Source organism: Phasianus colchicus, chromosome 14, assembly GCF_987193195.1.
Source record: "Phasianus colchicus chromosome 14, bPhaCol1.hap1.1, whole genome shotgun sequence".
Lineage (NCBI taxonomy): Eukaryota > Metazoa > Chordata > Aves > Galliformes > Phasianidae > Phasianus > Phasianus colchicus.
The window spans coordinates 17,421,555-17,449,508 of record NC_143449.1 but is presented as its reverse complement, the minus strand read 5'-3'; the positions used below and the strand labels follow the sequence as shown (position 1 = coordinate 17,449,508).

The 27,954-nt window shown below is 47.7% G+C and overlaps 1 protein-coding gene and 1 long non-coding RNA gene across 4 annotated transcripts; one reads left to right on the top strand and one right to left on the bottom strand.

The window, feature by feature from the left end:
- The first annotated feature begins 50 nt into the window (after window positions 1-50).
- LOC149916048 (uncharacterized) lies at window positions 51-11,882 on the top strand. 2 transcript variants are annotated; one of them, XR_016471159.1, is made up of 12 exons: window positions 51-177; window positions 662-810; window positions 2,821-3,761; window positions 4,497-4,666; window positions 4,871-5,073; window positions 5,731-5,868; window positions 6,199-6,285; window positions 6,375-6,479; window positions 6,792-6,994; window positions 7,478-7,545; window positions 8,054-8,301; window positions 11,760-11,882. It is a non-coding gene; the product is annotated as an uncharacterized LOC149916048 (long non-coding RNA). The 2 variants fall into 2 exon arrangements; XR_016471160.1 differs by lacking the exon at window positions 11,760-11,882 and adding an exon at window positions 9,117-9,450.
- Window positions 10,823-26,600, bottom strand: IL13RA2 (interleukin 13 receptor subunit alpha 2). 2 transcript variants are annotated; one of them, XM_031594182.2, is made up of 10 exons: window positions 26,267-26,600; window positions 19,202-19,474; window positions 16,838-16,989; window positions 15,275-15,428; window positions 15,006-15,126; window positions 13,758-13,942; window positions 12,502-12,659; window positions 11,789-11,933; window positions 11,527-11,629; window positions 10,823-11,109 (listed from the first exon to the last, which is right to left on the bottom strand). In XM_031594182.2, exons 2-10 carry the CDS (start codon window positions 19,314-19,316, stop codon window positions 11,067-11,069), a joined length of 1,176 nt encoding a protein of 391 aa, XP_031450042.2. In that variant the 5' UTR covers window positions 19,317-19,474; window positions 26,267-26,600; the 3' UTR covers window positions 10,823-11,066. The 2 variants fall into 2 exon arrangements, with proteins under 2 accessions (XP_031450042.2, XP_090006520.1); XM_090150394.1 differs by having other exon boundaries at window positions 19,202-19,365.
- Window positions 26,601-27,954: the final 1,354 nt, after the last annotated feature.

The window sequence follows — 27,954 nt, the reverse complement described above, 5'->3', positions numbered from 1 at the left end:
TGTCTCTCCCTCATTTTTCTTCGAGTCCCAGGCCTCCTGCTTTTGGCTTTTACCCACACTCAAGCTCATGCTCTGGAGCTGTCAGGAGCTGACAAATACCTACGAGGTGTGTCATTCCCTCTTGACTGTGCAGGGATTCTGCAACCCTAGAACAACACAGAGATGGAATGCCCTCAGGTGAGTGATTTGAAGTCTATCTGAGACAGACAATCAATGCAGCAAGGCATGTTTGCCCATTAAACAAGAACACGGGCAGATCTTTAACTAACAGTTACCCAAAAAGTGCAATTTTGCCAGCAGGTTGCTGGGGCAATGCCTGCAGTTTTACCACACCAGCATCACTTTAGTAGTGGGGGACTGGAGAAATGAATCAAGCAGCATCCAGCAGGGATGTGTTACATCCACTGTTCTGAGTTTTCCTGTGCTCCAATTGTAATTACCTCAACAACAAGTCAGATAAATTAATATTTAATTAAAATACAGCCTAAATATCAAATTTTAATAGGATGTAATTGTGGCATTTTGAGTTATTTCAATTGCTGAAGCATTAAAAGCAGTCTGCAGGCTGGTGCGTGTTAGTCCACTGCCTGGTTGCAATTGCTGAAAGTGAAGGCAGTTTTACCTTTGTGTGCACCACTGCTGTGAGTGTCTCCTCCTGCAGAAACAAGCAGCAGAATGGGGTGGTGCTGTGCTGGGTGTAAACCAAAGCCACTGAAGATTTGAATCAAGCCCCTGTTTGCTGACTGGAGGCTGAAACAGCCCTTTGAAGAGGAAGATTTGGGACGGATCATTCAACTTGCTACAAAGCAGGTAATGCAGCAAACCACAGTCAACAAATGGTACTGCTCCATAGTCAGTTCTGTGCTCCTTGAGAGTAAATGAGTGTGATTTCCTGTTGTATTGCAGTCAGTTGGCTTTAAAAAATTGAGACTGGAATTAGAACAGTGCTGCAGTGGCACAGCTGCCCAGGGAGTGGTGGGGACACCATCCATGGAGGTGCTCCAGAGCTGTGGGGATGTGGCACTGAGGGATGTGGTGATGGGCACGATGGGATGGTGTTGGACTTGGGGTCTTAAAGGTCTTTCCTAACCTGAATGATTCTATGATTCTATGACTGTGTGGAGCCTGAGCAGCCATCCTGGGAACAGGCATGGGGAGGGGACACAGGATGGGCACTGGGTAGAAGTGGCACTAAGAGACTACAGAGCTTGACTTGTTCCTCCTGGCAACAAAAGATGGGGGAAGAAAGCTCGACAGGAGGACATCAGGGGGTGCTTTGCTTATTCTGACTAAGAAAGGAGAGGAGCTATTTGGGCTGAAGAACATTGGCATATAAAAAGGGCCAGAAATAAACTAGGAATTAGAAGCTGGTTTCTAGCAACTGCAGCATTCTGGGTTTGGAACAGCACTTTCCAATGAGGGAGCAGGAGCAGCAACTAAGAAGCCTACAGAGGGCTCAGCCCTTGCCTTCCAACAGGAATTTATGCTGCAGGGGTGCAGTGGGAGGGCACAGCTCAGTGCCTGCTCTCCCCAGCCTGCCAGCTGGCACTGCTCAGCTCCAAACCAGCCATCTGCACCTCTCACCTCCTCGGTGATGCATCCCAAGGCATGGGAGGAACAAACATCTCGAAGCAAGAACACTCTTTTTATACCATGGTCCTTCCAAGTCCTGGAGGAGAGGCCGTGCCAAGGCAGTGCATTCTCCCCAGGGAGAGCATCATGAAGTCAGGGGGTGGTGGAGGTAGTGTGTTCCCAGCCCTGAGCCCTGCTCCAAGTGTATGAAGCAATATTTCTTTCGCACATGCAGAATCATCCAGAATTAACCAGTTTAGTTAGCTCAAGCCTGACTGCTCTCAGCCACATAAGTGGGCTTTATTTACCCACAAGAGCATTTTTGTGGATGCTGTGTTTTATTTGACCCAATCTTGGTCTCCTCTGGGGAACTGCAGTGCTGAGGTAATGTCCCATTGGGTTGCTTTTGGCTGGTGTTGCTCAGGATGTGCTGGTGAGCAGCTTTGAGGGCTGGGAATCAGACAATGCAAGCTCTGTGTCTGACTTTTTCCAATGCTTTCCTCTGTTGCTGCATTTCCAGCTGCGCATCCAGGATCTCCATGCTTTTGATCCAGCAAAATAGCGAGGTTGGCCTTTTAAGCTCTCTGTTGTTAAAAGGGGACTCAGCTGAACCTTGCAGGCAGAAAAGTGATTGTTTTCTCAGCGTGACGTTTCTAAACAAATTGGCAGCATGGACAAAAATTTCTGGGCAGCTCCCAGTCAAACTGATTGAAGAGTCTCAAAGGATGGGACATATTTCCAGGTCAGCAGTTCAGAGCAGGAACATCATCAGATAAAAGGCATGGAGAGTCCTCTCTTGGGCTTTATGAGGGAGCTGGGGGCTCTCAGTGGCACAGAGCTCTATCCAGCCCAGCTAACAGCAGACAGACCTTGCAAAGGATGCTCAGGTGCAGCATCTTCAGTTGGCATTATATATGTGTTTCAGTGCAAAGTTTCTTTCCAGCTGTGGGCAGATAAACAGCTCTGCAGTGCACTGAGCCATTCCTGGGTGTTGAGGGACTGCTGTGTTTACAGATGTTAGCCTTGAAAGACTGATCTTTTCCCAAGAACATCATATGTCTGGTATTTATGTTTTCTCTGCCACTGTGTGAGTTCCAGTGAAGAACACTCTGCCCCCCTTCATGTTTTTAAAGATATCTAGATAAGTTAATTCTGTTACAGAAGGAAGTTCTTCTCAGCACTGAAGAAAGAAAACAAAGCAAAAGATATTTATTCTTTTTTTTTTTTTTTTTTTTTTTTTTCCCTTAGTGAAAATGAATCATGCAAGTCGCTGATGGCTTTGGAGAAGTGTTTTGGAGTCTTCATTCAAACAGAGCCATTGGAAAGGGGAACATGGAGACTGTGTTAAGGATTCCAGCTGTCAGTACCCCTGTCAGTGCAGGGGAGTTGGATTAGATGGCCTTTAAGGATCCCTTCCAACTCAAATGATTCAGCCATGAGAAGTACACATCCTCCTGAGAAAATTTGGCTCATACACAGACACAGAGAGCTTGGCAGTGCTCTCAGATGTCCCTCACCGCGCAGAGAGCTGCAAACCAACCACAGCCCATGGAATTCTTTACACTTAGTGATGATTCATGGACATCATAGAATTACAGAATGGCCTGGGTTGAAAAGGAGCACAATGACCATCTGGTTTCAACCCCCTGCTATGTGCAGGTCACCAAACAGCAGACCAGGCTGCTCAGAGCCACATCCAGCCTGGCCTTGAATGCCTGCAGGGATGGGGCATCCACAGCCTCCTTGGGCAACCTGTTCCAGTGCCTCACCACCCTCTGAGTGAAAAACGTGATGGGTCCCTTACACTTGGGGATATTCCATATGTTACAGCATTTCTCTACTTAACAGCACAGAGAGCAAAATGCATCGTTTTCACAGTGAGATCCACTGTCACCTGGATTTTCATGCAATAGATGCTGAATTCTGGTGGAAGTGAGGCTGTCCCTCTCCTCTGCGATCAAGCAGGGATGCTGACACCCAGTGGCCATGGAGATGGTAGCGGCTGTACGAGATGGGCACGCTCAGCAGCAATGCCTCGGAGCGGTGGGATGCAATTTCTGCCTTTTCATGTCCTCTGTGGACGTGAAGGAATGAGTAGCTCCTTACAGCCTCATTGGCAGGTTATAGTGTTTGCATTTTGCATTCGGAAAAATGAAAACATATAAGGCTGGAAAACGAGCAAACAGACGGTAGGTTGGTTTTCAAATTCATGGAATCATAGCATCATAGAATGGCTTGGGTTGGGAGGAACCTTGAGAATCATCAAGCTCCAGTCCCCTTGCTGCAGGCAGGGCTGCCAACTTCCGTATCTAATGCTAGACCAGGCTGCCCACGTGTTACACAAGACCTCACTGAAGTCGTAGGGAAGAGCCAGGTGCTCAGCTGGGTATGTGGACTATCTGGTGACAGCACAAGCACTGTGCTTGAGGCCCTGGCTGCCACCAGTGAGTGCCACAGCTGTGAGTGCTGCACAGAAGTGTGGACACGCTGCGTCAGCCCTCGTCCTGCTTGGCAGTGGTAGTGGTGGTGGCTGATGGATGTTGCTCAGACACTGGTCTGGTATGTTAGCTGGAAGGGAGAAGGACTGCAGCTGCTCCAGAACCAGAACTGTAGGTTTGTCAAACATGTGAGTCGTACCAGTGCATCCATTGCAGCTGCAGTAAGAGTAGGTGATGAAGGGAGTCTTTTTCATGTCAGGAACACAAAATGCGTGCTTTACAGTATATGACTGTTAATGAGATGGAGGACAATACTTGCTGTGAGAAGTCATGGCAGTTAGACACAAGTTGGATGTGGAGTTGACACAGTTCTTGCAACCAGCTGCTTCCAAGACATTGCCCTCCTCGAGAATCTAAATCACATAAAAAGAAAGCTGGGGGAATGCTTATTACCCATTATTCTTCCCTTATTGATACTTTCTGTAGGCTTCCTGTCCAAGAGGACATTTTGGGGATCCAAGCAGTCCAAGACTGCAGCCATCTCTTTCCAAGAGCGGGGAATTCCTTTGGAGAGGACCCAAACTTACTCTAAGAAGTTCCCCATGTATCAGCAAAGAGATGACTGCTACTTCTTTTTCTACTCTACCTGTTTTAAGGTATGGTTGGGTTTCTTTGGCCTGGATTTTCTTCCTTTTCCTCATTTTTAAGAGAAAGGGCTGGAGCAGGGGAAGACCTACTGGTGATGTGTTACCATCATAATCAGTGGGATTCTGCACTCACTGCTAACAACCTGAGCTAATGGCATGGACATGTTTCAGGCTGTACTCTTATTTTCATTTGTGGTTTCCTTTTGCTTGCAGAGAGACAGCTGTCCCTTCCACCACTGTGAAGCAGCTCTCAGGAGTGAACAAGTCTGCCAAATGTGGATGGAAGGTTGCTGTTTCAGCAGAGACTGCAAGTTCAGGCGCATGAGAATTGATGTGTTTGCCTAAAGATGTGCTCTCCAACTTAGTCCACAAAACCACTTGTCATTGCTGTAGGTGGGCTGAATGCACTTCTGCAGGCTAGATGCATTTGCTGTGAAAATCTTACTGGTTTCTGTTTCTAGAGGGGACTGGGAGGAGGTAGGGGAAGAGAATTCAATGCCTTAGGTATTTCTTAGCCAGAGATGGTTGCATTAGGTGCCAAAGGCATTTTCTCCCCAGATGCAAAAAGACTGCATTGCTCAGACTCCTCAAGCTGCTGGAGCAGGGTGGTAGGAAAGAGTGACACTGCACTCCTGCCAGCAGGGCTTGGATATGGTCTGTCAGGCTTTCTGTGTCCTGGATTTCTTCAGAGCAGTTTGTTCTGGCTGCTTGGAGTAGTGAAGAGTGGGGCAAGAAATGATGGTAAAGAGCTAAGGCTCTGCCCAATAATTTCTGATGACTTTAGCATGGCATTTGAAGGCACTGTTTGTCCCAAATAATGGTAGCATTTTGCAGGTGCATTGGTTTAACCACTGAACTGAGAGTGCCTGACTCCTCTACCTGAAGGATAAGAAAGCAAAATATGCCAAGTGGTCACAGCTTATGTTGTAAATCTGCTCCCAGATGTTTCCTTTAGTGATAAATGATGTTTCAGCACTGTGACAGTCCCATCTCTGGCATGACCTGGAGCGCTGCATCACTTTGCAAACCTCGTGTGCCTGTTTCCATGACCCTCCCTTTCTTTCTGTCTTCAGAAGAAGCGCAGTGAGATTCCCTGCTTTTGGGAGAATCGGCCAGGAGGCTGTCAGAAAGCCCACTTTCTTCACCTGAAAGCACTTTTCTTCACCTGAAGGAACGCGGTGGGAACGGACCGACCATCCCACCAAGCAAAGGTGAGTTTCTGATGGCATGAAGCATGGAAGACTTAATTTTGAATATTACTTCTGAGTGGGTGCAGGATGTCAAGTAACCATTCATTGGGGAGTGCAGGGAAGAGTCATGATAAGTGACATATTAGTTGTGTTTTGGCTGTCAGAACAGTGGTGGGTTTTTCCTGGAGAGAGGTAAATGCACTGCAGGACTGTAGAAATGGCACAACATTTGAGCAGCAGAAAGGCAAATGTAAGAAACAGTGCTTGAAAATGTGAAGCTTGTGGTTGACTGTGCTGAAACCTTCCTCCAAAGAGATGCTCTTCAATTATTTCTTGTTTTCTTTCTGCCAGAAGCTGACTCAAGTGGTCTCCCTGTGAACAGCAGCCTTGCAGAAAGTCTGGGCAACCAGACAGAGGTTGAGAAGGCACAAGAGAGAGGTACAGATACTAAACAGGCATCTGGGTTTGATGCACTATCTTTCTACTTAGATTTTCTGATTGTTCTTTCCTGGGACTGTTCTCTGCAGTTGACATCCCAACTTCCTCCCATGGCCTGGCTGGACAAAAATGCAAGAGATCTGAGGAGAGGAAGGGAAAAGCAAAGAAACTGCCTTGCAAGAAAAGACTTAAGGGTGAGCACAAGGAGCTCGTTGCAGTGTCTCAGAAAAGTAATGCTGTCACTTTGGGTTGTTAGGTGTCAGAGTTTTCCTTGCCCTGGATTATTACTGAGTGCAGCTATTGGGTTTCTTTGTTCCTTTTTATGAGTTGTTGGTAGATAAAGATGACTGTGTGGAAAACTTTGCTGAGAATCCTGGACGTGGCAATATAACTCCACTGGTCAAATGTATTTAATTTTGTGGAAGGGCTGTGGGAATGATAAGACAACGTGAATCTCTCTTGAGGCACAGCAAGGCTGTATCAGCAATCTCTTCCTTTTACTGTAGGTGGACGCAAGGTATCTGTGAGACCTACTGACTGGAAAACCACCTTCCCCAGAATGCAGAGATGGACGTGAAAGGCAGCAGAGATGCATCTGTCTGCTGCTGAGGACATGGATGAGCCCCCGCTAGAAAACCACCTCTAGTAAGAAGAACAGTGGCAAAAGCAGTAGTGGATATGGAAGGTTTACATTGCCCTTGAAGAAAAGGTAGAAATTTCAAATGTTCTACAGGTCTTCTGTTTCCTTTGAAGGCAGCAGATGTTTCACAGGGTACTTGTGGAAACTTTCTGTTTTGATTAGATGTAGAGCAATGATTATGTAATACTCTGTGATTCCACAATTCTGAGATTGCTCAGTGGTGTGAAGGATTTTGTCCATTAATTCTGCGCTGTTAAAAACACCCAAGGTCACTTGTAACCTTCAAGAGAATGCTTTCTTTAGGAGCACCGTAGTTCTGTATTTGGGTTCAGGCTCAGCTGTGGAAGGGAGGAGGAGTCCTCAAAGATCATTGAGTGTTCCACCTGTCCTGCTGTGGCCAGGGTTGCCAGCCATGAGATCTGACTGCCTGGAAACCCACCCAGCCTGGCCTTGAATGCCTCTAGGGATGGAACATCCACAACTTCTCTGGGAAAAGAAGTTACTTAGGAATTTTTTACCTGTGCTTCATACACACTGTTTGTTTCTTCCTAGGCGATTCTTGCTTCTGTCCCACCTGAATACACCTTGGTCAGTGTGGAAGTCATAAAACTTTCAAGCAGGTGATGACCACAACTTGTTCTTCATCAGTGGCATTTTTCCATGAGACATAAGTTCTTTCACATCAGGGGAAAAATGGGGTGTTTGAGATGTTTCATGGCATAATCCAGCAAAGGAGGAGGTCATCTGAAATAATTTAAATTGCTTACTCAAATCTCTGCTGAGTATGTCATGGGGAAAAGTAACTCAGTTAGCAAACAGGTTTTTGCAGAGGATGAATTCTTGACATATTTACAGTCAAACTAATGAGGGTGGCAATTTGTTTCTGCTACAAAGCTTGGCCCCTGTTTTCTAGACTCAAACTGCTCTATCTGTACAGATAAATTCCCACTATGAAAAATGTATCAGCTGGTATCTTTGCACTCTAAAGGCAGGTTAACTGAATCGCCATCCCTTTGTGAGTGTGAGGTGCAGGAGGGGTTAACTACAGATCTCAGAGCTGGTTTGCTGGAAGCGTTTCTCCAGTTAGAAATGTCATGTACTGATTGTTCTCTTCCTTGTTCTCCCAAGTCTGGAACTGCTTCCAGGAAGCTGAGAAGACTCTGTGGCACAGGCTGAGGACTCAAACTCAACATCCCATTCCTCACGAGAAGCAGATGAGGCACAGCAGCTGAGCTGCACAGAGCTGAGCGAAGCGCTTGCTTGTCACTGAAGATGATGGCATCGAGATGTTACTGATGGAAACTGCAGGAGAAGAACTGGAAGAAGAAATGGATGTAGACTGAGAAGGATGCAGATGAGCTCCTTCTGGAACTGAGGTAATTAGCAGTGTACTACCATAGTCTGATTGTGTATTTTAAAACAAACAACGACAAAAACCAATTTAAACCAACCCTAAATTGTTCTCTTGTTGATATTTAGATATGGACCTCAGTGAGAGGAGGGCAATGTTGTATGCCCAGATACTGCTGTGACCTCAATAGCCACCTTCCCTGCTTTGTTTCTTCCCAAAAGCTTTTGCTATTATATGACAGATGCAAATGGATCCTGCATTTCCCTGCAGCACATGCAGGGTTGTGCTTTCACATGTTTGACAACTATTGAAATCCACCAGGGAAAATATTCTGTAGGAAAGGTTGCTTTTCATTCCCTAACAAACGGCTCTAAGACTTTATCAGTAAAGACAGAAAGAAGTCCCTAAACTCGAGGGCATTTAAAGGAGCTCTGTGTGTGTCTGGCAAAGACATGCTTGGCCAAGCACAGGGGAACCCAGACACAGGAGGGAACAGGAAGAGCACAGTGTGTCGGAGGAGGGATTTTGAAACAGACTTGCTATAAATGTTAATTATGGACTCTATCAAATGAGGGACTGGGAAGGACCAAGCCTGGTGTCTGCAATCAAAATGCTCCCGTCGAGCAACAGCATATAGGTTCTATAAGAGAATGAATGCACTTAATGTATCCCTCTGTTACTAGGCAGGTTTCTAGGCAGGCTTCCATCTAACTTTTATATTTTGTTGTGACAGAAATAGCTCTGATCTTTTGGGGTTGAGTTTTAGTCGGGGAATACAGCATCCATTCCTCCTCCAATCTCTGCCTGTGCCTGTTCTCATTTCTTTCTCTCCTGTTCTAGCCGAGCTTTCGGTCTGCAAAAGGCTCTTTGCTCTGCTGAGCTCTGCTGTGCCTGCTGCCACTAGCCACAATAATGGAGCAGAGCAAACTGCATCAACACACAGGATGGGATGCAGTAGCAGCAAGAGGTTCCAGGGGAGCATGAGCTGCAGGCCCACGTGTGGATGGCCAAATGCTTGTGCATGGCATTCCTGTGGGTAAAGCAAGTGAGTTCCATCTGCACCAGCCTCATTTCCTACCTCTCCTTCACACAGATGGCTTTCACAATGCATCAGTGTTTAAACAATTTAAGGGCCTGGCAAGATATCAGAGACTGACTGAGAGGTATTAACAAGGAAACCTCAATGGGATTCTTTCCAACAGTTTTCTTCCATGCTTTTTGGTTTTACCCATTATAAAAGGAATAACTGTTGCTCTGAGGGCAGTTTGGAAAAACCTGAGCCTGGATAGCACCTATCTGGATGTGCCCAAGTCTTGTGGCTCCTGCAATTACGCAGACCTTAGAATGAGTGTGACTGAGCATCTCTGCTCATCTTGGGCTCAGAGGTGGAAATCCAGGTGTGCTCCTGCCCTGATGCCCCATGGATACCCCAAGTTTGACCTCAGGAGCAAGCAAAGCAAAACGTCTGAGCTGAATGTGATGCAGGGCTGTTTCTCTTGTCTTATCAAATCCTGCCTGGAGACCAAAAGTGGAAGGAAGGGGACTCTGCACAAGGCAATAAGCAAAGAGCTGCTCCCTTCCATCACCCAGAGGTAATGAAGGGTAGAGTTGCATCTGCTAAATACCAGCAGTTGGGAAACTTCCTTTCTGCCCCAGTCTGTCCATAAACCAGTTGGTTCTTTTTCTAGTGCCTTCCTTCCTTGATACCTCCCCAGATAACACTTGGTTGGTGCCCACATATGTGGAAGCAACTGATAGGGACTGAATAATTTTGCACTTGGATGTGTAAGGCAGCACTCACTGTGTTGTGTTGTGGCTGGTTGATTCACCCATCTCTTTATAGGGCTGATTGATGCAAACTTGATTTTCCCTCTGAGCTTCCTCTGTTCACAAGAAATTCCCATCTTGAATAAACACTCCTGCAAGAGGTTGGGGTTTCTGGGTTGTTCAGATGGAATGAAACATAACTAAACAAAGGGCTTTGAGTTCATTCCCTTTTCTGATAAAAGGAAATAAAAATAAATAAAAATAGAACCAGGCTTGGAGGGCAGCATCTGGGTTGTGGTTCTACCCCGCTGTAGCGCACGTCTTGGATTTACTTTTTAATCACCCTTATGGAGGGCATCCTTAAGTGTCAATCAGCAATTTTATCAGCACAGTGCTGAGAGCCATCCGGAGTGCTCCACTGAATGGCAGGAGCTGTGCTCACTTTTTAGAGGAGTTCCCTTGCTGCCTTTGCAAGAATAACCTTCCACTTCTCCTCGTAACCACATCCCTTGCAGTGCTTGGGAGTGCTGTAGCAAAAGTTTCTCCCATGCTCTCTCACCACTTCAGCTTTGCAGCAGCTGAGGCATAGCAGTTAATGAAACGATTGCAATTAGCTCAGGCACAGCAGCGAAGGGAAGAAAGGAGCGGGGAGGAGCTGCATGCAGGCCTTGGTACCCAGCGTTTGGGTACCAAGCTTCAGTGTATGCCCTGCTATACAGCTTCCTGGAGTCCTTCAAATAAACTACTAAACAAATGACATGTTGCTCTGCGAGTTCTATTTATCTTTATTCATCACGATTTCCATGCCTTCTTTTTCTCTTTTGCCCTGTTATTAGAAACGGTTTGCTCCAGTCAGTTTACAGCTCCTCCCCTGTTTTCCTGGGCCTGTTGAGGATTGCACTGTGACTGCCAGCCTCACACAGGGCAGGGGAGACCCACGCTGGCCTAGAAAGCTCCGGGCTTCTTGGCTGTCCTTGGGATGATGTGAGAGCAGCCCATCAAACACAGCAGCCATGGATGCACTTAGCATCCCACCAACGTGTGCAATGGTTTTCCTGCTGGGGATCTGCAATGGGAACAGAAGGTCACTGCCAGCACCAAGGTGGATGATGGCATCCCCATCACACATTGCCTCATCACGGTGCCAATGCAGGAAGCATTTGCTTGCCACAGGTTTATCACTAGCATCTATACTTTGGGGCAAAATAATGGAATTATTTCTGCTGCTTTACGTGTGAGTAACTGCTGCATTTAATAGCAGTCTGGGTTCTCAGACTGCATTTATGGCTTGTTGTGAGGCAGAAATGGTGACACTTGTAAAGCTGTTTCCTCAACATAAAATATGTTGTTTAGTGTCTGATTTTAGCTCATCTGTTGATATGTGTTTGTCTCTTAGTATCTTGTATATTGTTTTATTTATACCCATAGGCCAAGACCTCCCCTATAAGAGCACATTGCACAGACAGGCTGCTCCAGCACTTACCTTTTCTTGCATTGGCCAATCAACATAAATATTAAGAGGCTACTTGACAACCCCAGGATGACTGGAATGAGGATAAATAGCTGCTTGACTTCTTTTCTGGTTACTGCAAAGAGAAATAATAACAAATAAGAAGTTCCTTTCTTGCAGAACAGGTTGCGTTGCTTTTTAAAACCTTGGGCTCCATGCATTTCAAGTGATTTCTTACCCTAAGTATATTCATTATTTTACTACAGACAAAAACTGATGGCTGTTGGTTCCCTACCAGAGAAGCACTCCTGTGTCCATTCGCTCCAGAAGCCCTCATCAGCACAGAAACTGTTTGTTCTCCCTCTGACACGGACACAAGAAACACGGCTCTGATTTGCTCTGGAGATGGTGAAAGCGGTTTCCACTTGGGTGGGCATGGACTGAAAAAGAAAACGGAGAGCAGTGAGGAGTTTGGAGCAGCCAGAGGTAGCTCTTTGGCATGGCCTGATGCTGCTGAACATGCTTTGCAAATCCTGGGATTACGTTTTGGTAGTTTTGAATGGTTTCATAATAGCTTTGGACCATCCAGTACCGGTAGTTATTATGGAGCTGAACCTCCTGAAACCACAGACACTCACAGGGCCCCTCTGTGTACGTTCACTGTTTGTGTCTGGTCATTTGTGAAGCTAGCTACGGAGATTCATATGTAGAATGCAACACTTAAAGAACGTGTCCTCCAACCATCCCCTACAACTGAATGATTCTTGCTATTAAAACCATAACCGAATAACACAGAAGGGAAAACCCCCATGCATAAACATCTGCTCCATCCCAGGTCGTTTCTCTGGAGCTCCGAGTCTTCACCCTTTCACTGAATCATGTTGTGCTACCAGATTCAAGGAAACAAAGCAAACCAAACCACGTTCTGTAGAGGCCATATATACACACAGACGGGCCCCCACCTCCCCGCCCTGCAGCAGGCTGCTGGCAGCCCCATGTGCTCCCTACCGCCCAGGCAGCCTTGGCCTCCCTCTGCTCCTCTGCCAGCTGCACCTCGTATTCCAGGCACTGGGGGGGTGTTTGGCCACCAGGTGGGCTCCACACCACACGGAGCTCCTCAGCTGCAGACATGGAGACCACCAGCTGCTGGGGGGGCGAGGGCTTGGCTGGGGGAGGAAAGAGAAGAGGAAGTCAGGAGGTGCCACCGACTGCGTCCTGGTGAGAATGGCTTTGGTTAATCACCACCAGGTTTTTTTTTGTCCCATGCTCCCAGTGATGGGGTTTGATGGGGTTTTTCGGCTGCCATGATGCTGCAGGAGCAAAGGCTCCGCGTGGAGGCTGGGTTGGTTGTTTGTATCTGGATGTGGAGACAGGGCTGATGGCCAAGTGATGTGTTTGGCATGCTGTTCTCACAGGGCAGCCTGGACCCCTGCAGTGCATCATTGCTGTGGTGTTGTCCTGACACTGCATCCTTTATGCCATGTGCCCAAAGCTATATAGGAGAACACGACATCCCTAATTGAATCCAGAAATCCTGCTAATTAACCCAGGAGGATAACCCATTTATCCCCTGACAGTTACACGTGGGTAAATGTCGCTCCAAGCACCTAATGGAGCTGTGGCTGTTCCTGTTCAGTGCAGGAGTTGGACCAGATGGCCGTTAAGGATCCATTCCAACTCAAATGATTCAATGGAATGCATCAGCACAGGAAGTGCCCATAGCAAAGAGCTAGCATGTGTATCAGATTGTGTCTTTAGCTGCACTTTGCTTTGTTTCCCCATTTGTAGCGGGCCATGGGCGGCTTGAAACCCACCTTTGCATTTTGTTCCCATGGCTCTGGTAGATCACACTGCACCTTGCACCCGACTCTCCCCTGCCCCTGGCTTGCTTTCAGCAGCAATACCTGCAGAGCTCTCCTGTGCTTGCAGGAGCAGAGAAGTGGCTTCAATTCCAGCAGGAGGAAATCAAGCCACATCTGCAGTTGTGCTGCTGGGAGCAAAAAACCCATAGCTGCTCTGCTCTGCCCAGCAGCCCACTGATGTGAAGTCATCCAATGCCAAGCAAGGCACTCAGCAGCACCTAGTGACCTGAGCACTGAGCAGCATCACCTCCTGAAAACACTGCTGGAGAATCAAGTCCAGCAGTGCATGTCCCCTTCTCCATTTGCAAGAGCACACATTAGTTTGAGCCCCTCATGCAAGCCATGGGCCTTCAGTGGCCATGCAGGTCCCCCCAAGCCCTGCTGCCCTCCCACCAGCCTTACCCAGGTTGTGAAGGCGCAGGGTGGCATACAGAGGCCTCAGCGAGGTGCCTGCTACTGACCCATTGACACAGATGCTCAGGTCTCTGTATTCTGCCTGGCTCAGGTTTTGCAGCATGCAGCCCATGTTTATACCATGATCCTGGATATAGTTGTCGCACTGCACCGCGTGCTCCAGACCCTCATACCTAGCAGGAAAACATTAAAAAAGGCAATCAAAGCAAGAGAAGTTAGTTTGGGGTAAAGCCTTTCTCTATTTTTTTTATTTTTTATTTTTAAAGGACAATTAGATAGGAGCAAATAGACTTAAACCACGAGCATCCCTTTTGTCCTGCCTGCCCTACCCATCAAAGCACAGCGTCGTGCATCCTTCCTGCTATGGGAAAAAGTGTGGGAGGAAGGGAGAAAACAGCTGATTGTAATGGAAACCCAAGGGGTCTGATGGCCAGTAGTGATTATGCAAAAGCAACCCAAACCACCTCCTGGCTTTGGAGGTTACTCCCCAATGCAGTCCCCATGCTGGTAATGCCACGTGGGGCTTCCCATTGCCTTACATGACTCTTGTTGGGTTGTTGCCATTGAGGCAGAGCTGGGTCTGGCCTCTGTGCTCTGCTCCTAATGAAAGTCTCTCTGCAAAGCACATCATTACGTGGGGAAAGAAATCATATGGTAGTACTATGAAAGTTAACTCCCAGGGATCAAAGGACAGCAAAGCTGTGTTTCCACCCATCCTTATTATAAAACAGGACTAAGATCCAAATGCTGCTTTAGTTACAGGCAGTTAAATAACAGGTTTGTTGTTGTTGTTGTTGTTGGTTTTTGTGGAATTGGGGTTGGTTTGTTTTCAGCAACAAATAGTGAAATTTTCCATGGTTTTCTCCAAGTAGTTTGTAAATTTGGTGTTTCTGCTTTGAAGAATATTTCCAAGAGCCACACTGAAACTATTTTTAAATAGCTGCAGTTATGCTTTTCTCTACAAATAGCCCGAAGTCACAAAACCCAATGGCCCATCATTCTCACCATAACATCACAGGAAATGAAGCACAAGTTATATTGTCCAAAACACATAATTCTGACTTTGTTTTTCTTGCAGAAAAAAAAAGTTGTTAAAAAAAACAATAGAAATAACTGGGAAACATGCATTATTACTACCCCCATGGCATTTTCCATGGCATTTAAGTATGCTGAGTGATTCCAAGAGTGGTTCACTCAGTTGTTGACTGGGTATTATTCTATTTTGCTGATACATACCAATAGTATAGTCCATAATTTACACCACGAGGAGCAAGGAGACCTGGTTGCCATGTGCACTTGAGGTATTCCCAGTCATGATAGACGCAGTGAAAATTCTGAACCTCAGATTCCAGTTTCCCTGCCAAACGAGATGAAAATAATGACTGTGTGGCCAAGTGTCAGCCAGAAATATCATTGTACAGCTTTGAACAATTGTGTGCCTCTGTCAAGACAAAAAACGTTCACAGGAGGTGGTGGGGTCAAAAAGTAGGAAGGCTGCTCCTAACCTTGCAGTGGGACTCGAAAGGTGGCATGAACCCATTCACTCTGAAGCTCCACGTCGTTGGTACACCATCCTTTGAGCAGGGTCTGGACCTTCACTTCAGCAGTCCTGCTGAGGTCAAATCCAACTCTGAGTTTTAGTTTCCTAGTAAAAATAACCTGGTTGAAAGACAGATTTTATAAACACCTCTTGTTGCTGAGCTGAAGAGTTAGCCACCATTGCACCATGGCTGCTGGTAGGCTCACCTGGGTGCTTTCATGTTTCTTTTTATTTCTATCCTGCTCCTCCTGCCCAGTGCTATTCCAGCATTTGCACAGCTTGGTGCTGCTGCTTGGGCTGCCCATCCTCACTGGCTGTGAATCCTCCCTTCCACCCCAGAAAAAGGAAGCCCAGACTGGGGATCAAGGCTGGGAGAAGGTTTCATCTCCCATCTTCTTTTATACAGGATAAAAGCAAGCTGGGGGAAGTTGCAGCAAAGAGGGAGAAGGGGTTGCACAGACCAAACCAGGACTGAAATGATGGACTGCAGAGTCAACATGTTTGCTGCAAGAGGAACTGCAGCCCACACTCAGGGTTTGGTCAGCAGTCCCAGAGTGTCAGAGCTCTGCTGAGCCACGTCCTTCTGCCAGACATTGCTGATGATGGATTCCCCGACGGCCCCATGGGTTGTTTTTTTAAAGTCAACTTTTCTTTGTGACCTTATCCAGCATTTTTGCAAGGTACAAGCCATGCTATTTCCTCCCTTTTGGCTCTGCCTTGCAGACACTTTCACTGGGACCCAGGGAATTCTGACGTGTTTTGTTTTTTGTTTTTTTTTTCTTTTAAGCCTACATTCTCTCTCTTTTTTTTCCCCTTATTAAACAGCAGTTACAAACACAAGGCAGGAATCTGCACGTATCCTTTTCATATCTCTCGGTGCTCCCCAGTACCTTGCACCAACCACACCGAGGGTTTCTCCTCTTCCCTCCAACCCCTCTGGCAGCTTTCCTCTCCTAAGGGCTCCCACAACATCCTGGCAACCCCATGTCTATCTGCATCTACACATCTCCAAGCTAAGGCTGACTATCTTATCACAGAGCTGAGCTAGAGTCAAACTTATCTAAAACACAGAAGGAAACATTGATTAATAACGCTCTTCTGAATATAGGGAATGTTTAACCATTAGGATAATTAATGAACTTAATCTGGTATTTATTTACCACGCTACATCCTTAAGGATGTGACACTGCCCGAGTTCAAGACCTTATAAACAAAGACTTTCTAAAACGCGCAGCGCCTTTTATGACAAGGGATGACACTGGATATCAGTGGATTATTTTTGGCAGCCAGCAGCACACTTCTGACAGAAATAGCCTTCTTCCAACCCTGACTGCTGCTGCTGCTGAGGAATTGCAGAGCACACTCCTCTTTGGCAAACACTTCCATGAACTGATCCTGTGGAATGGCACTTGGAAGTGCTGCTTTACCAGTCGTGGTAACGCTGGTGCTTTAACTGCATGTATAAACCAGTGTCAAGAAATAAAGGAGCAACAGCAATCTAGGAGGATAGAGCTGTGCGTTCTCTCACCTTCCATTCTCTGTCGCCAGCGTTACGGTATTCACACTTGTATTTCACTGTGCAGTCATTGGAGGTCTGTACGTTGGGTGGAGGTTTCCACTCGATATCAAGAGGACCTAAAAGCCCGGGATCGGTGATCTGAAGGTCTAGGGGGGGAGCAACTGCATTGGGAAACAAAGGAGGGAGTCAAAGGGATGTTGATTCAAAATAGCAACAATATCAAAAACAAACAAAAAAAAAACCCAATAAGCGTGATGAAATTAAGCATGCTGTGGGTGTGAAGGGCAACACAGCTGGCTTCAGATCCAGTCCTGTGTGCATAACCCTCAACCATACACACACAACCTCTCTTCCTGCCCACTCAAAACCCAATGGGCATCAAAGAGGCGTAAAAATGCCACAGTATCCTTTAGAGGTGTTCTAAATCATACCATAGTATCACCATGACCTTTCAAGTCTTCCATCTGCTTGGGGTTACTAAGACACACTGCCTCAAAGCTCTGCCTGGAGCTGGAGCATCGATGCCTGGAGCATCATTCACACAATGAAAGCCATTGAGCTCATTCTGTTTTATCAGTTCAGACAAAGTCAATGTGTGTAACAGGTGTTTTTTTCTCTCCATACACTGTCTGGAGGTGGTATTACCCATTTGGGTGCCTCCACGTTCATGGCATGATGTGTTTTCTTCACGGTGCTTTGGAGTCCACCTTTGGCTGTGTCAGTGCAGCATTGCCATCACACGTCCTCTTTAGAAAGCTGGCAGAGAACATCACTGATTACTTCTGAGGAAGCCCTCCCAGTGATGACCATTGCAGTCTTCAGCTCTCACACCTCCCAGCACGTGAAGCTTCGGTCTGGGAGACCAGCTGTTGTGTTAGGTGTCAATGTCAGACACCACATTAACGTATGTCGGGAGGTGCTGGGGTAAGGCACAATAGATTCTAACGATCTGGAGGAAAACAATGAGCTTTGATGCATTTTTATATAACAAGTACAATGTTTTGCCTCCCAGCAGCTCTGAGCCCAGCACGGAGGGTTCAGAGGGTGGCAGTGGCACTGTGGCAGCTCCAGGACCAGTGGTCCTTGTGGTGGGCAAGGGCTGGGAGCCTTCTCCTGCATGGGCAGAGGTTGTCTCACTGCTGTGCAAACAGAGCAACTTGCCTTTGTTTGGGAATCCAGACATAACTTCCAAGAGAGCCCTGGATTGCTTCGAGTTGGAATTTCTGTTTCTCCAGAAACAATAACATTCTGAAATTTGTTTCCATCCTGATCTTTTTCTGCTCAGCCACACCTTTTTGAAACAATAGCGAGTAATTTTTCCAAAAGAAATTTTGACAATAATTAAAGTTCAGAGAGAACGGAAAAGCTTTGTTTTGGAATGCTGCTTTCTGGATGTTGCATTCCAGAACTCAACTCCTTTTTAAACATCAGCGCTGCCTCTTGCGGAATTTCTCATTATTACATTCTTAGATGATCTTGTCTAGATGATCTGAGCAATTTTTTCCAACCTTAATGATTCAATATGACTCTATTCCAGAAGACACAAGTCTCACACACATTCTCCATTCAGGATATAGGACTGTGTCATCCAGCTTTGAATGAAAGCTGCTCCTCTGTGTTTCCTGCAGAACTCCTTCCTTCTGGACATAATTTGCACTGTTCTGAATCACATCCTAACCTGCTGGACAACTCTGCAGTCACCCCATCCTGCAGCCACCCCACTGCACTGTCAACCCATCACACAGCCATCTCATCCCACAGCCATTCTGTCCCATAGCCACCCCTGTCCTGCAGATATCCCATTGCCCCACCACCCTACTGCACAACCATCCCATCCCACAGCCACCCCATCCCACAGCCATCTCACTGCACAGCCACCCCATCCCACAGCCATCTCACTGCACAGCCACCCCATCCTGCAGCTGGGTGCTGTTGGCTCTCACTGCAGCATCACCTCCGTGGCAACAAAGTGGTGCACTGCAGCAGCCACCAGCACCTGGGATGGCTGCATCCCAGCACCGTGCAAGGAACCTGCTTGAAGGGCAGTGCTCGCATTAGTGCTTCAGATGCCACTGCCAACAGCTCATCGAGTAGCACTTCTTACACTATGAATAGACCCTGTGTTTCACTCCCCCCCTACGCACAGCTGGGATCACTATGCACCCAGTTGGTGTTTGTAAATGCCAGCCTTACATCAACACTCCGCTGACAGTTCACCCAAGGCACTTTCTGCTCCCTTTGAAGCCACTTGCGAAAACATCCCACTAAACACACCATGTGTTAACTGCCCATTCATAAACCCAGCCCTTGCCATAATAAAACCACACAGAGCCCAGCATCATCCCAAGCCTAGGTGGCTGCCAGTGGGCTTACCTGCTGTGTGCCAGGGGGAGGAGGCGGCCACGCAGCCCCACACCAACATCAGGGAGAGGGGGGAGATGGGCTGCAGAGCCATCGCCAGCACTGGAGGAGCCCTTTGGTGCAGCATCCTGGTGGTGAAAGGCTTCTATCACTGTGGTGGGGCTGCGGAATTCCCTCTGCAGGGTGCACACAGATGACAATCGCCTTTTACTTGTTTACTGATTCATCATTTCCCAGAGGGGTTTTTCTGATTTTTTTTTTTTTTTTCCCCTGATGAGTGTAATTCTGAGGATGACAACACATGGTTGAGATTTTGGCTTTGTTTGAAATACTTTTTGGCTTGCTAAGAGCATTCTGCAAATAAAAGTCAATCAGCAGTCAGCAGGCTGTGCACGGCACGGCTCTGGGGAAGGAGCTGGGGGACAGCACACAGCCCTCAACAGCACCTCTGTGTAGAGGCATTCCCTTTAGAAACCCCCAAGCCAGAACACCCTTCTCCAATACATGGACATCACTCAGCCCCTCTGAACAGGGCTGCTCTGAAAGTAATGCCTCCTATTTTGTGACATCAGCCCACAACGTCAGAGGCAGATGTTGGTAGGATTGCAGCAGAGGATGAACCTCCCTGCGTGGAAAAAAACAGCACCCATTGATATTCCTCAGCACCTGATGAATGTTTATGGCACCCAACCGTTGGACGTGGCACAGTGAGAGGTGCATGGTACATTCCAGCAGTGGCACAGTGACTATGGGACTTGTGCAGGTGCTTATAAGTGCAGCATGCAGCTCTTGTTCATCACTGACAACAATGCCTAACTAATAGCAGTGGCTATTAAGGTTATTAAGGAATTAAGTTAACGAGGAGTGGTTTGTAGCTGAGAACATGCTCTACCAAACAGTGTTATTGAGCTCTTTGTATCTGTTGCCGTTTCCATGGAAATAAATAGAAGGCATTACTTCTGGGGAGACTTACACATACCTCTTAAACATTTACATACAGGTACAAGCGTAGGAACAGAATAGCTAGAAGTAGAGATGCCCAAGAGCAAAGCACAGAGCACGCAGCCCATCAGGCTGCAGCCCACGTCCCCCTGTTTGATGGCAGCCCTTGGCCATGACCACTCCTCACCCCCAGCTACTGCCCATAACTGGGGTCCAAGCTTGGGAAATCCCAGCCAATCCCAATTCCATCCCATGGGACACAGAGAAGAGGATCAGGGCGCGCTGGAGGAGAAGAGGGAGGGAGCTTGAATTAAGCAGAAATCTTAACTGGGAACACATGGCAGCAGTCAAAAATACACAACAGTTTCATCAGCTAATTTTCAACTCAAATAAACATCAAACCCTCCCAAGTGCTCCACACGCCTGTAAACAGTGTTGGTCATGTTTCTGTTTTACCCTGAAACAAGAGAGAACAAGCTCCTGCCAGAAGAAATGACTGGAATTAGCTTGTACGATACCAAACAGGACATGGGCTTGTATCCTTACCAACCCTACCATGGGATGCAGCCATCAGCCTCTGCCTCTGAGTGGTCTCATAGTTCAGCACAGAGGTGCTATGGTGGTGAGAGCTGGCTTCAGAGCTGGGAAGGCAGCAGACACAGCTCACCTCTGATGGCTTACAGCATCCAAAGCACTGAGCACGAGTCCAAATGAAGGAAGATTTTCTTTTCAGTTTCCAATGGTGGTTAATTCAAACACATCCACATGTTTTCACAAGGTAAAGAAAAACAGATGGGTCGCACAGAATGCTTTCATACAAGGGAATTGCTCTTACCTGGGCCTCTGCCTCTGAACGCTGAGCTCCTCACAGCCCTGAGGGTGCTCTGCGCAGAACTTTGCATTTCTTACAGCAGTGGAGGTTTTTAAAGAGCTCAGTCTGTTCACTTCAGGGATCAGATATCACTTTGCAGTGTCATAGCATTTCCCATGCAGTCAGGGGCCTTATTAAGCCAGCAGCTGGCAGGACACTGCTATGATTTATGAAGCGTAGGTGCTAACTGAACTCAGTAGGTCAGAGGTATGTTTCAAATATCTTAGTGACTCATTAAAACAAAAAACAAAACCGCACAATGGGTACAGCCTGTCCCCAGCACCTACAGGCATCATCCTCAGGCAGGGCACATGTGGTCCAACTGCCATCCTGCAAGGGCAGCCCTGAATCATTCAGGTTGGAAAAGATCGCTGAGATCCCCAAGTTCAACCCCAAACCACCCCACCATGCTCATGACTACATCCCTCAGTGCCACATCCCCATGGTTCTGGATCATCTCCAGGGATGGTGACCCTCTGGGCAGCTGTGCCAGTGCAGCACCACTGCACTCAGCCCCTCCTGCATCTCACCAAAAGTGCAGCCCTGCACATCCTTACAAGGAACAGGTACCACCACCGCCTTTGGTTTGCCCCCTTATAAAAGCTCTGCTGCCAAATACACGTTGCTGTCATTTAGGAGGAGGAAAAAAAAAAAAGAAGTCTTATGATTCCTGCTGCTGTGCTGAGGGATCAGCCCAGGTCACGGCAAGTAATAAGTGGGTGGTTCAGCTCCAGGTGGGACAAGAAATGACGTTTCAGATGCAGAGCTGTCCTGACAAGCCCTGGGCCACGGCACACATCTTCCTGCAGCGAATTTAGAAATATTGAGAAATGGTGAAATCATCCTAAGGAAAAAGAGCAACAGCACCAGGAACAGGAGGAGCAATTCTTGGTAGGAAAACAACCCTCAAAACACTTGTGCAGGGCTGATGGTATTGCTGTTGGAATTACTCCCCAGCTGGAGTCAGAGGGAATGTTCCAAAGCAGCAAAGATAGGATCCTTCCCATTCTGCAGTGAGCACGCACAGCAAGATGCCTGGTCTTGAACTGGGAAATGGCTCCGAAGACTATGAGGTCTTGCTCATGGTGGACCATTACCCCACAGCTGAATGATACCTTTTCTTCTTTCTGAAGCAACGAACAGCAGCAGTGGGTGATGCAACCCCTATATGACCCTCTTTGATTTTGTAGGGAGGAGATGGGAGCTTTAGGGAGAAGGGGGGGGGTTCCCCGTTCATTGCAATCACACAGCTCTAGTTGTTTCCTTCTCAGTTCCTACAGAGTGAGGGGAAAAAAGCCTCCTTTCTGCTGGTAAATGCACAGAGTTATGCAATGTTAGAATTTAACACTGATGCGTTTTCATTGTGTAAGCTATTTTAGCAGAAAAGGTCACACCGGATTGATCATCTGAAACAGATGAGAAGTATTCGCCAGCAGGGAGAATGCCAGTTCCCAAAGTGCCAGAACTGGGTCAGTTCCTGAGAAAATTAGGTTGGAAAAAAGCAATAGCAGAGGCTCCGGCACAGCCTCCAGCTTGGCCCCAGCTCAGCTGTGCTGGAGCACGCAGGGAGGAGCAGCAGCGCTGAAAGCCGTCTGCACAAACCTGCTGCTCCAATTGGCTCCCTCTGCAAGTTCAGGACGTTTCTCTTCCTTCATGCACTGTGGCATTGGTATACCTGTCCTCCTCTTTGCAGCAGTGCAGAGCCAAGGCGCTGCCCGCACAGTGTGAGGTGGCCCAGCGTTTATCTGTTGCTCTACGGGCTGAGAACTCAGCATGCTCCCATCCAAATGGAGCAATGCACTTGGAAACTTTATATATATATATGAAGTTATGTATCTATATCTATATATATATGAAGTGATGCTCAATGCAATTGCTCGCCAGCCACCACCTAATGCCCAGCAGTCCCTGAGCAGTGGCAGCTGACTGCCAGCTGCCCTTGGTTTCATGATTTCTCAGTGATGCCAAATGACATGGGATGCTCCTTCGGGCAGCTTGGGCCAGCTACCCTGGCTCTGTGCTCCTCACTAGCAGGGCAGTGGGAGATGCTGAAAACCCAAAATATCCCAGGCTCTGCATAGCATTGCTCACCAACAACCACCACATCAGTGTGATGGTGACATGGCTTTCATCCCAAATCCAAAACATGGCATCACAGCAGACGCTGTGGCACCAGGATGCTCACCAGCAGCCCCGCACGTGCGTTCTGTACAAACCCATTTTTGTTTGAGGAAATAAAGGAAGACCTCTCATTGTAAATGGCAAGCAAAGATCTCATTGCTGGAGACAAGGTAGAGAAATGGGCCAAGTGCTTAAGTGCTTTCTGGTTGAAACACATGATGCAGTCTCGTCTCTGTTGTACCAAATTGGGCTTGTCAGACGATCCGCTGCCTTCCTGTGTTATAAAGCACTGGGATCTGATGGCTCAGAGTAAAAGCTTTCAAGTTTTCAATACAGATCCGCGTTAATAAGTCGCTTCCTATGGCACGAAATAAAAAACACAGGGCTCCAGTGATGAGCAGAACGTTTGGGTATCGAACAGCGCGTCTCATCTGATTGAAAGCAATGGTTCTGCAATTGCCAGTGGGAAGGAAAAATCAATGAGTTATAAAAGCCTCTTAATTGCCTCGTGCTTCAGGGAGGCGAGTTGCACAACTTGCTTTAGTAGAGCTCTTTCCAGGGTGCCAGAATAAGAGGATCAGCGATGCAAAGCAGGCCTGTCGCCTCTGGGAAAGCAATGGGAATTGCACAGAGCGGGGCACAGGGAGACGTGCTGGGATAGAGGAGCACAAAGCTGGATGTTGGAAAAAAAAAAAAAAAAAAAAAAAGATCTCTCCTTTGCACTGATAAATAAACACTTGTGGCTTCCACGGACTGCGGGAAGTAAGAAAAGGAGCTCTCCAGCAGCGCCCACTGTCAATATTTACCCTTGTGCTGAGTGCAGGTCTGTTTTCCCTGTCTGTCTGCTGCTGGCTGACTGGGACTATCCCTGCTTTGGACATCTCGAGGAAGGAGTGGCAGCTGTCTGAGTGTGTCTGTGTGAGACAGCCCAGGGTCTGGCACAGCTGGGGGCTGTGATTCTTGCAGAGCAGAGAGAAGAGCACAGGTGGCTGCAGGATGGAAGGGGACTGGGAGTGCAGCCCAGCATGCCAGAGCTCTGCCTGCCTGCACACACACCTGGGAGTGAGGAGAAGCACTGAGACAGAGAGCTGGCAGAGCAACAAGTGGGAACTGGCTGATGGCAAAGATAGCCAGGGAGAAAGGAGAAAAGAAACAAAATGCAAAAGAAATAACAAATTCATTTTGGAACTGGAAGGCTCTGCGATATCTCTCAGCAGGAGATGAGGGGACAAGGCCAATGCTGCAGCTGGGCAATGGGTGTCTGGGAGAAACTGAGCAGGGTTCATCAAGAGGTACCTTAGGAAAGCCCAAAGCCTTCCAGCCTTACACCTGTGACTGTAGCTCACCTGAGGTCCCTCCAGGTGCAAGGAATCTGCTTGCAATCTGTGCACAGTGCTGATGGAGCTGAACCCAGTCTGAGCTGCACTTCCTGACCTCAGCACAGCATGCTCCCTGTGATGGCTGCCTTGAAGAAGGCTTAGCCCAGTGCCAGGACCCTCCAACAATAAATATTCAGAAAATACAATCTTGGACACCCAGCAAGGCTCCTCTTGCCTCTGGGCCAGCTCTCTGCAGCCACTCTGGGAGACATTTGCGGGCCAGGAGGGGTTGGGTTATGAGCTTTTCCTGTTTGAATTCTTGTTTATCTCCAGCAATTGGATCTGATCCAGTTACTTGGTTCATTTATGCTAGACAATAAAAGACCCCCCAGAGCCTGGTGTTAAGGAGCAGCAGCTTTTCAACATGGGGCTACAATTTGCTGCCTGTGAGGTGGGATCAGTTAACCTGGTTCCCAGGGCAAACCAGTACTCTCCATAAAAGCCTCTCTCCACTCAGCTGGGAGCAGCACACACGATGCTCAGCAGCCAGGCTTCCAAGAGCATTCTATTGCTAATTACTGGGGGAATTCATCCCATCCTGCCCCATACTCAGGACCAATTTGGACCAAGGATGGCTGAGCCTATACTCAGCCCATTACGTGTACAGTGACTGCCTGGTGTCTCACTGTATCCCCACTCCCCTCCTGCATAATATTTCCCCATCAGTGTTTACCCTCAGAAGCAGATTTGCATTGTCCCTGCATACTTTGTTCTTTCTAGCTCAACGCACCAGACTTCCCGAGACAGCACTAATTACTTCCAGTCTTGTTCTTCGGTTGCTTAAGAATTTTATAAACTTTAAAAGGTGTCGTTACAAAAGCAGAGCCCTCTCAGCATCCCAACACCACCACTGTGCAGTTGGAGCAGTATGCACAGGACTCAGCTATTACTGCCCCAACCTTGCAAGGTCCACACCATTATCACAGCTTGGCCTTTCCTCCCTGAGCTCTGCATCCCTGGGGATACAGATCTGCCCTTGGGAGAGGTGGTTTTCCTGCAGCTCTGGGGCTTTTGGAGGATGCAGAGTGCTGATCCGCTCTCTGTCTCTCTTCATATCCCAAATGGTGACCAGAGATGACCGTTGCCATCAGCAGCCCAAATCCCTGCACCTCACACACGGATGTCAGAACACCACGCTTTACTGAGTGTTTCAACAAAGGCAGAAATTTGGCCCGGTGCTGAACAAACAAAAACTGTTCTTTAAATAATAATGATAATAAAGAAGGCACTCAAAAATTGCTGGACGGATCTGCCCTCTGCAGATGTCAATAAACTGGCACCCACCTCCCTGCACCCAAATGAGCAAGCATTAATCCAGAAAAACTACTTGTCCAGGAACAGAAACCTATTTGAAGATTCCCATATAATGAGAGCATCCTTATGTTGGGAATGAGCACAGGAAGGATTTGGGAATAGCTCACAGGGGATGGGATGCTTCCAGCAGCAGTGATGTAAATACCAAAAAGAAGTATAATTGTGCCCATCTTCAACCCACAATGCCAGCACCACCTTCAGCTCTCTGAGCAGCCAAAGTTATTTCAAGAACACAAATATCATTTCCACTAAAAAAAGTGAGAAGCATGGGGAAACTTTCCCAAATAATTCATACAGGAGCACCGGCAAACACAAATCATTCATCTGTCCTACATCTGCAAAGGCATGTTGAGTTTCAACAGCGCACAACAGCACAGAAAAGCAGACACCCCTCTCCCGCTCCCATTAGCTTAATTGCAGCTGAGTGATATTCAGCTGATCACAGCTTACCGCAACAGCTCCGGATTTTCCTCTGAGCCAGGTAATGCGCAAGGAAAAGGTATTTACCAGCTGTAAAGAAAGAAAACTGGAGCAGGAAAATGAAAGGAAAAGCCTCACATATGTTCCTGGTTCTAGAGAGAGAGTTTCAAGCAGTTGCATCCAAGCAGCCTGCCTGGGAGTGTTCTGTGCATAGGATGCACATGCAGAAATAGGAAGAGGAAGAACACCGCTTGCTCACTGCCCACTGCAGAAATCTGGCTCGACATCCCCTCCCAGACAGCAAAACAAGCACGCTGCACACGTGGGATATAGTAAACAGCCCCACACCAGCAGCGGAGGGATTTTCCTGCCACGAGATGGATGGAGAATCTTGCTTTGTGCAAACGGAAGGATTTTGTGGAAACCCACTGGTTCCAGCTAATTGCTGGTGCTGTTCTGCTTGGCTGCAGGCCAGCTGCTAACAGCACAGGGACAGCATCACAGCAACACGCTATGGGACCTGTGACAAGCATAGGGCTGGAGCCTGGCTGGGAAAATCCTTGACCACCCCGCTGGTCATAGAGGTCACAGACCTCCCAGCTCCTGTAACACGTGGCTGCTGCAGTTCTGCACGTCCTGCACTATGGCTCTGCAGCCCAGAACGGGTGGGTGAAGCTGCAAGGGTTGATGATCGCTGTACGGCTTCGCTTGTGGGAAGAAAATAAAAAAAGAAAAGAAAAAAAAGCATGAAAACAAACCACTTCGCCTTTTTATTCAATGGGAAATTTTGGATTTCACTTCCCCTTGGGGCCTTTCAAACACTGTGAGGCTCCTACTCACCACGGGATATCTCCTCTGCATTATTTCCCATGAAATAGCTTTTGACTAAGGTCATAAAATCATTCAGACCTCTCAGATCCCCAAATCCAGCTAACCCCACCATGCCCATCACCACATCCCTCAGTGCCACATCCTCACTGCTCTGAAGCACCTCCAGGGATGGTGACCCCACCACCCCCCCCAGCCAATACATCACCACTCTGATCAGAACCTGGCCAGATGGCAGCTGCTCTCAGACAGAAACACCACAGAAGAAAAAAAAAAATGTCCCAAGTGACTTCAGGTAGAAGCAGCACTGATGGGATGGTGCTGATCCACCCTCTGAGAGGTCAGCCCACGTGCTGTCAGTTCAGCTGAAAATCACAGCTCTGAATGAGGCACTGCTGGTAGGGCTAACAATGGTGGGGATGGGTTGGTGGTTGGACCAGAGGATCTTGGTGGGGTTTTCCAACCTTACTGATTCTATGACTGCTCCCAGCAAGGAGCAGACACACCTGGTTTTTCTCCCCCAGCATGGACTGGGATGTTCTGGTTGTTGGTCAGGGAAACCAGGAAGAGTAAGTTAAATTTCACAGAAGGGTTGGGCATGTGGATGCTCTTATACAGGTTGGTCCCGCACACTAGATAACAGCAAAGGCAGAGGAGCAGTAACTCTCCTGTCACTCTGCTGACTGTGGCCAGAGGTGGCCCTAGGAATAGGGGGACAGAAGGATGGCCAGATTACGCAGCAACCATTTCTAACACTGCCAAAAGAAGTCGTCTGCATGGCAGGACCTGAGGGAAATGCTGCTCACAGATCTACAAAAGCACAACGGCCGCAGCTCGGCCCACGCAAGCCTCTGTGCAATCCGCTTTAATAGCAGCTGTGCCAAGTTGGC

Excerpts from the sequence above, each read along its gene's own strand:
- IL13RA2 (XM_031594182.2), bottom strand. The coding sequence starts at position 19,316 with ATGCTGCACCAAAGGGCTCCTCCAGTGCTGGCGATGGCTCTGCAGCCC. Across the intron at positions 15,429-16,837 it reads CTGGCGACAGAGAATGGAAG|GTTATTTTTACTAGGAAACT; the intron begins GTGAGAGAACGC and ends TCTTTCAACCAG. Across the intron at positions 12,660-13,757 it reads CCTGCGCCTTCACAACCTGG|CCAAGCCCTCGCCCCCCCAG; the intron begins GTAAGGCTGGTG and ends TTCCTCCCCCAG.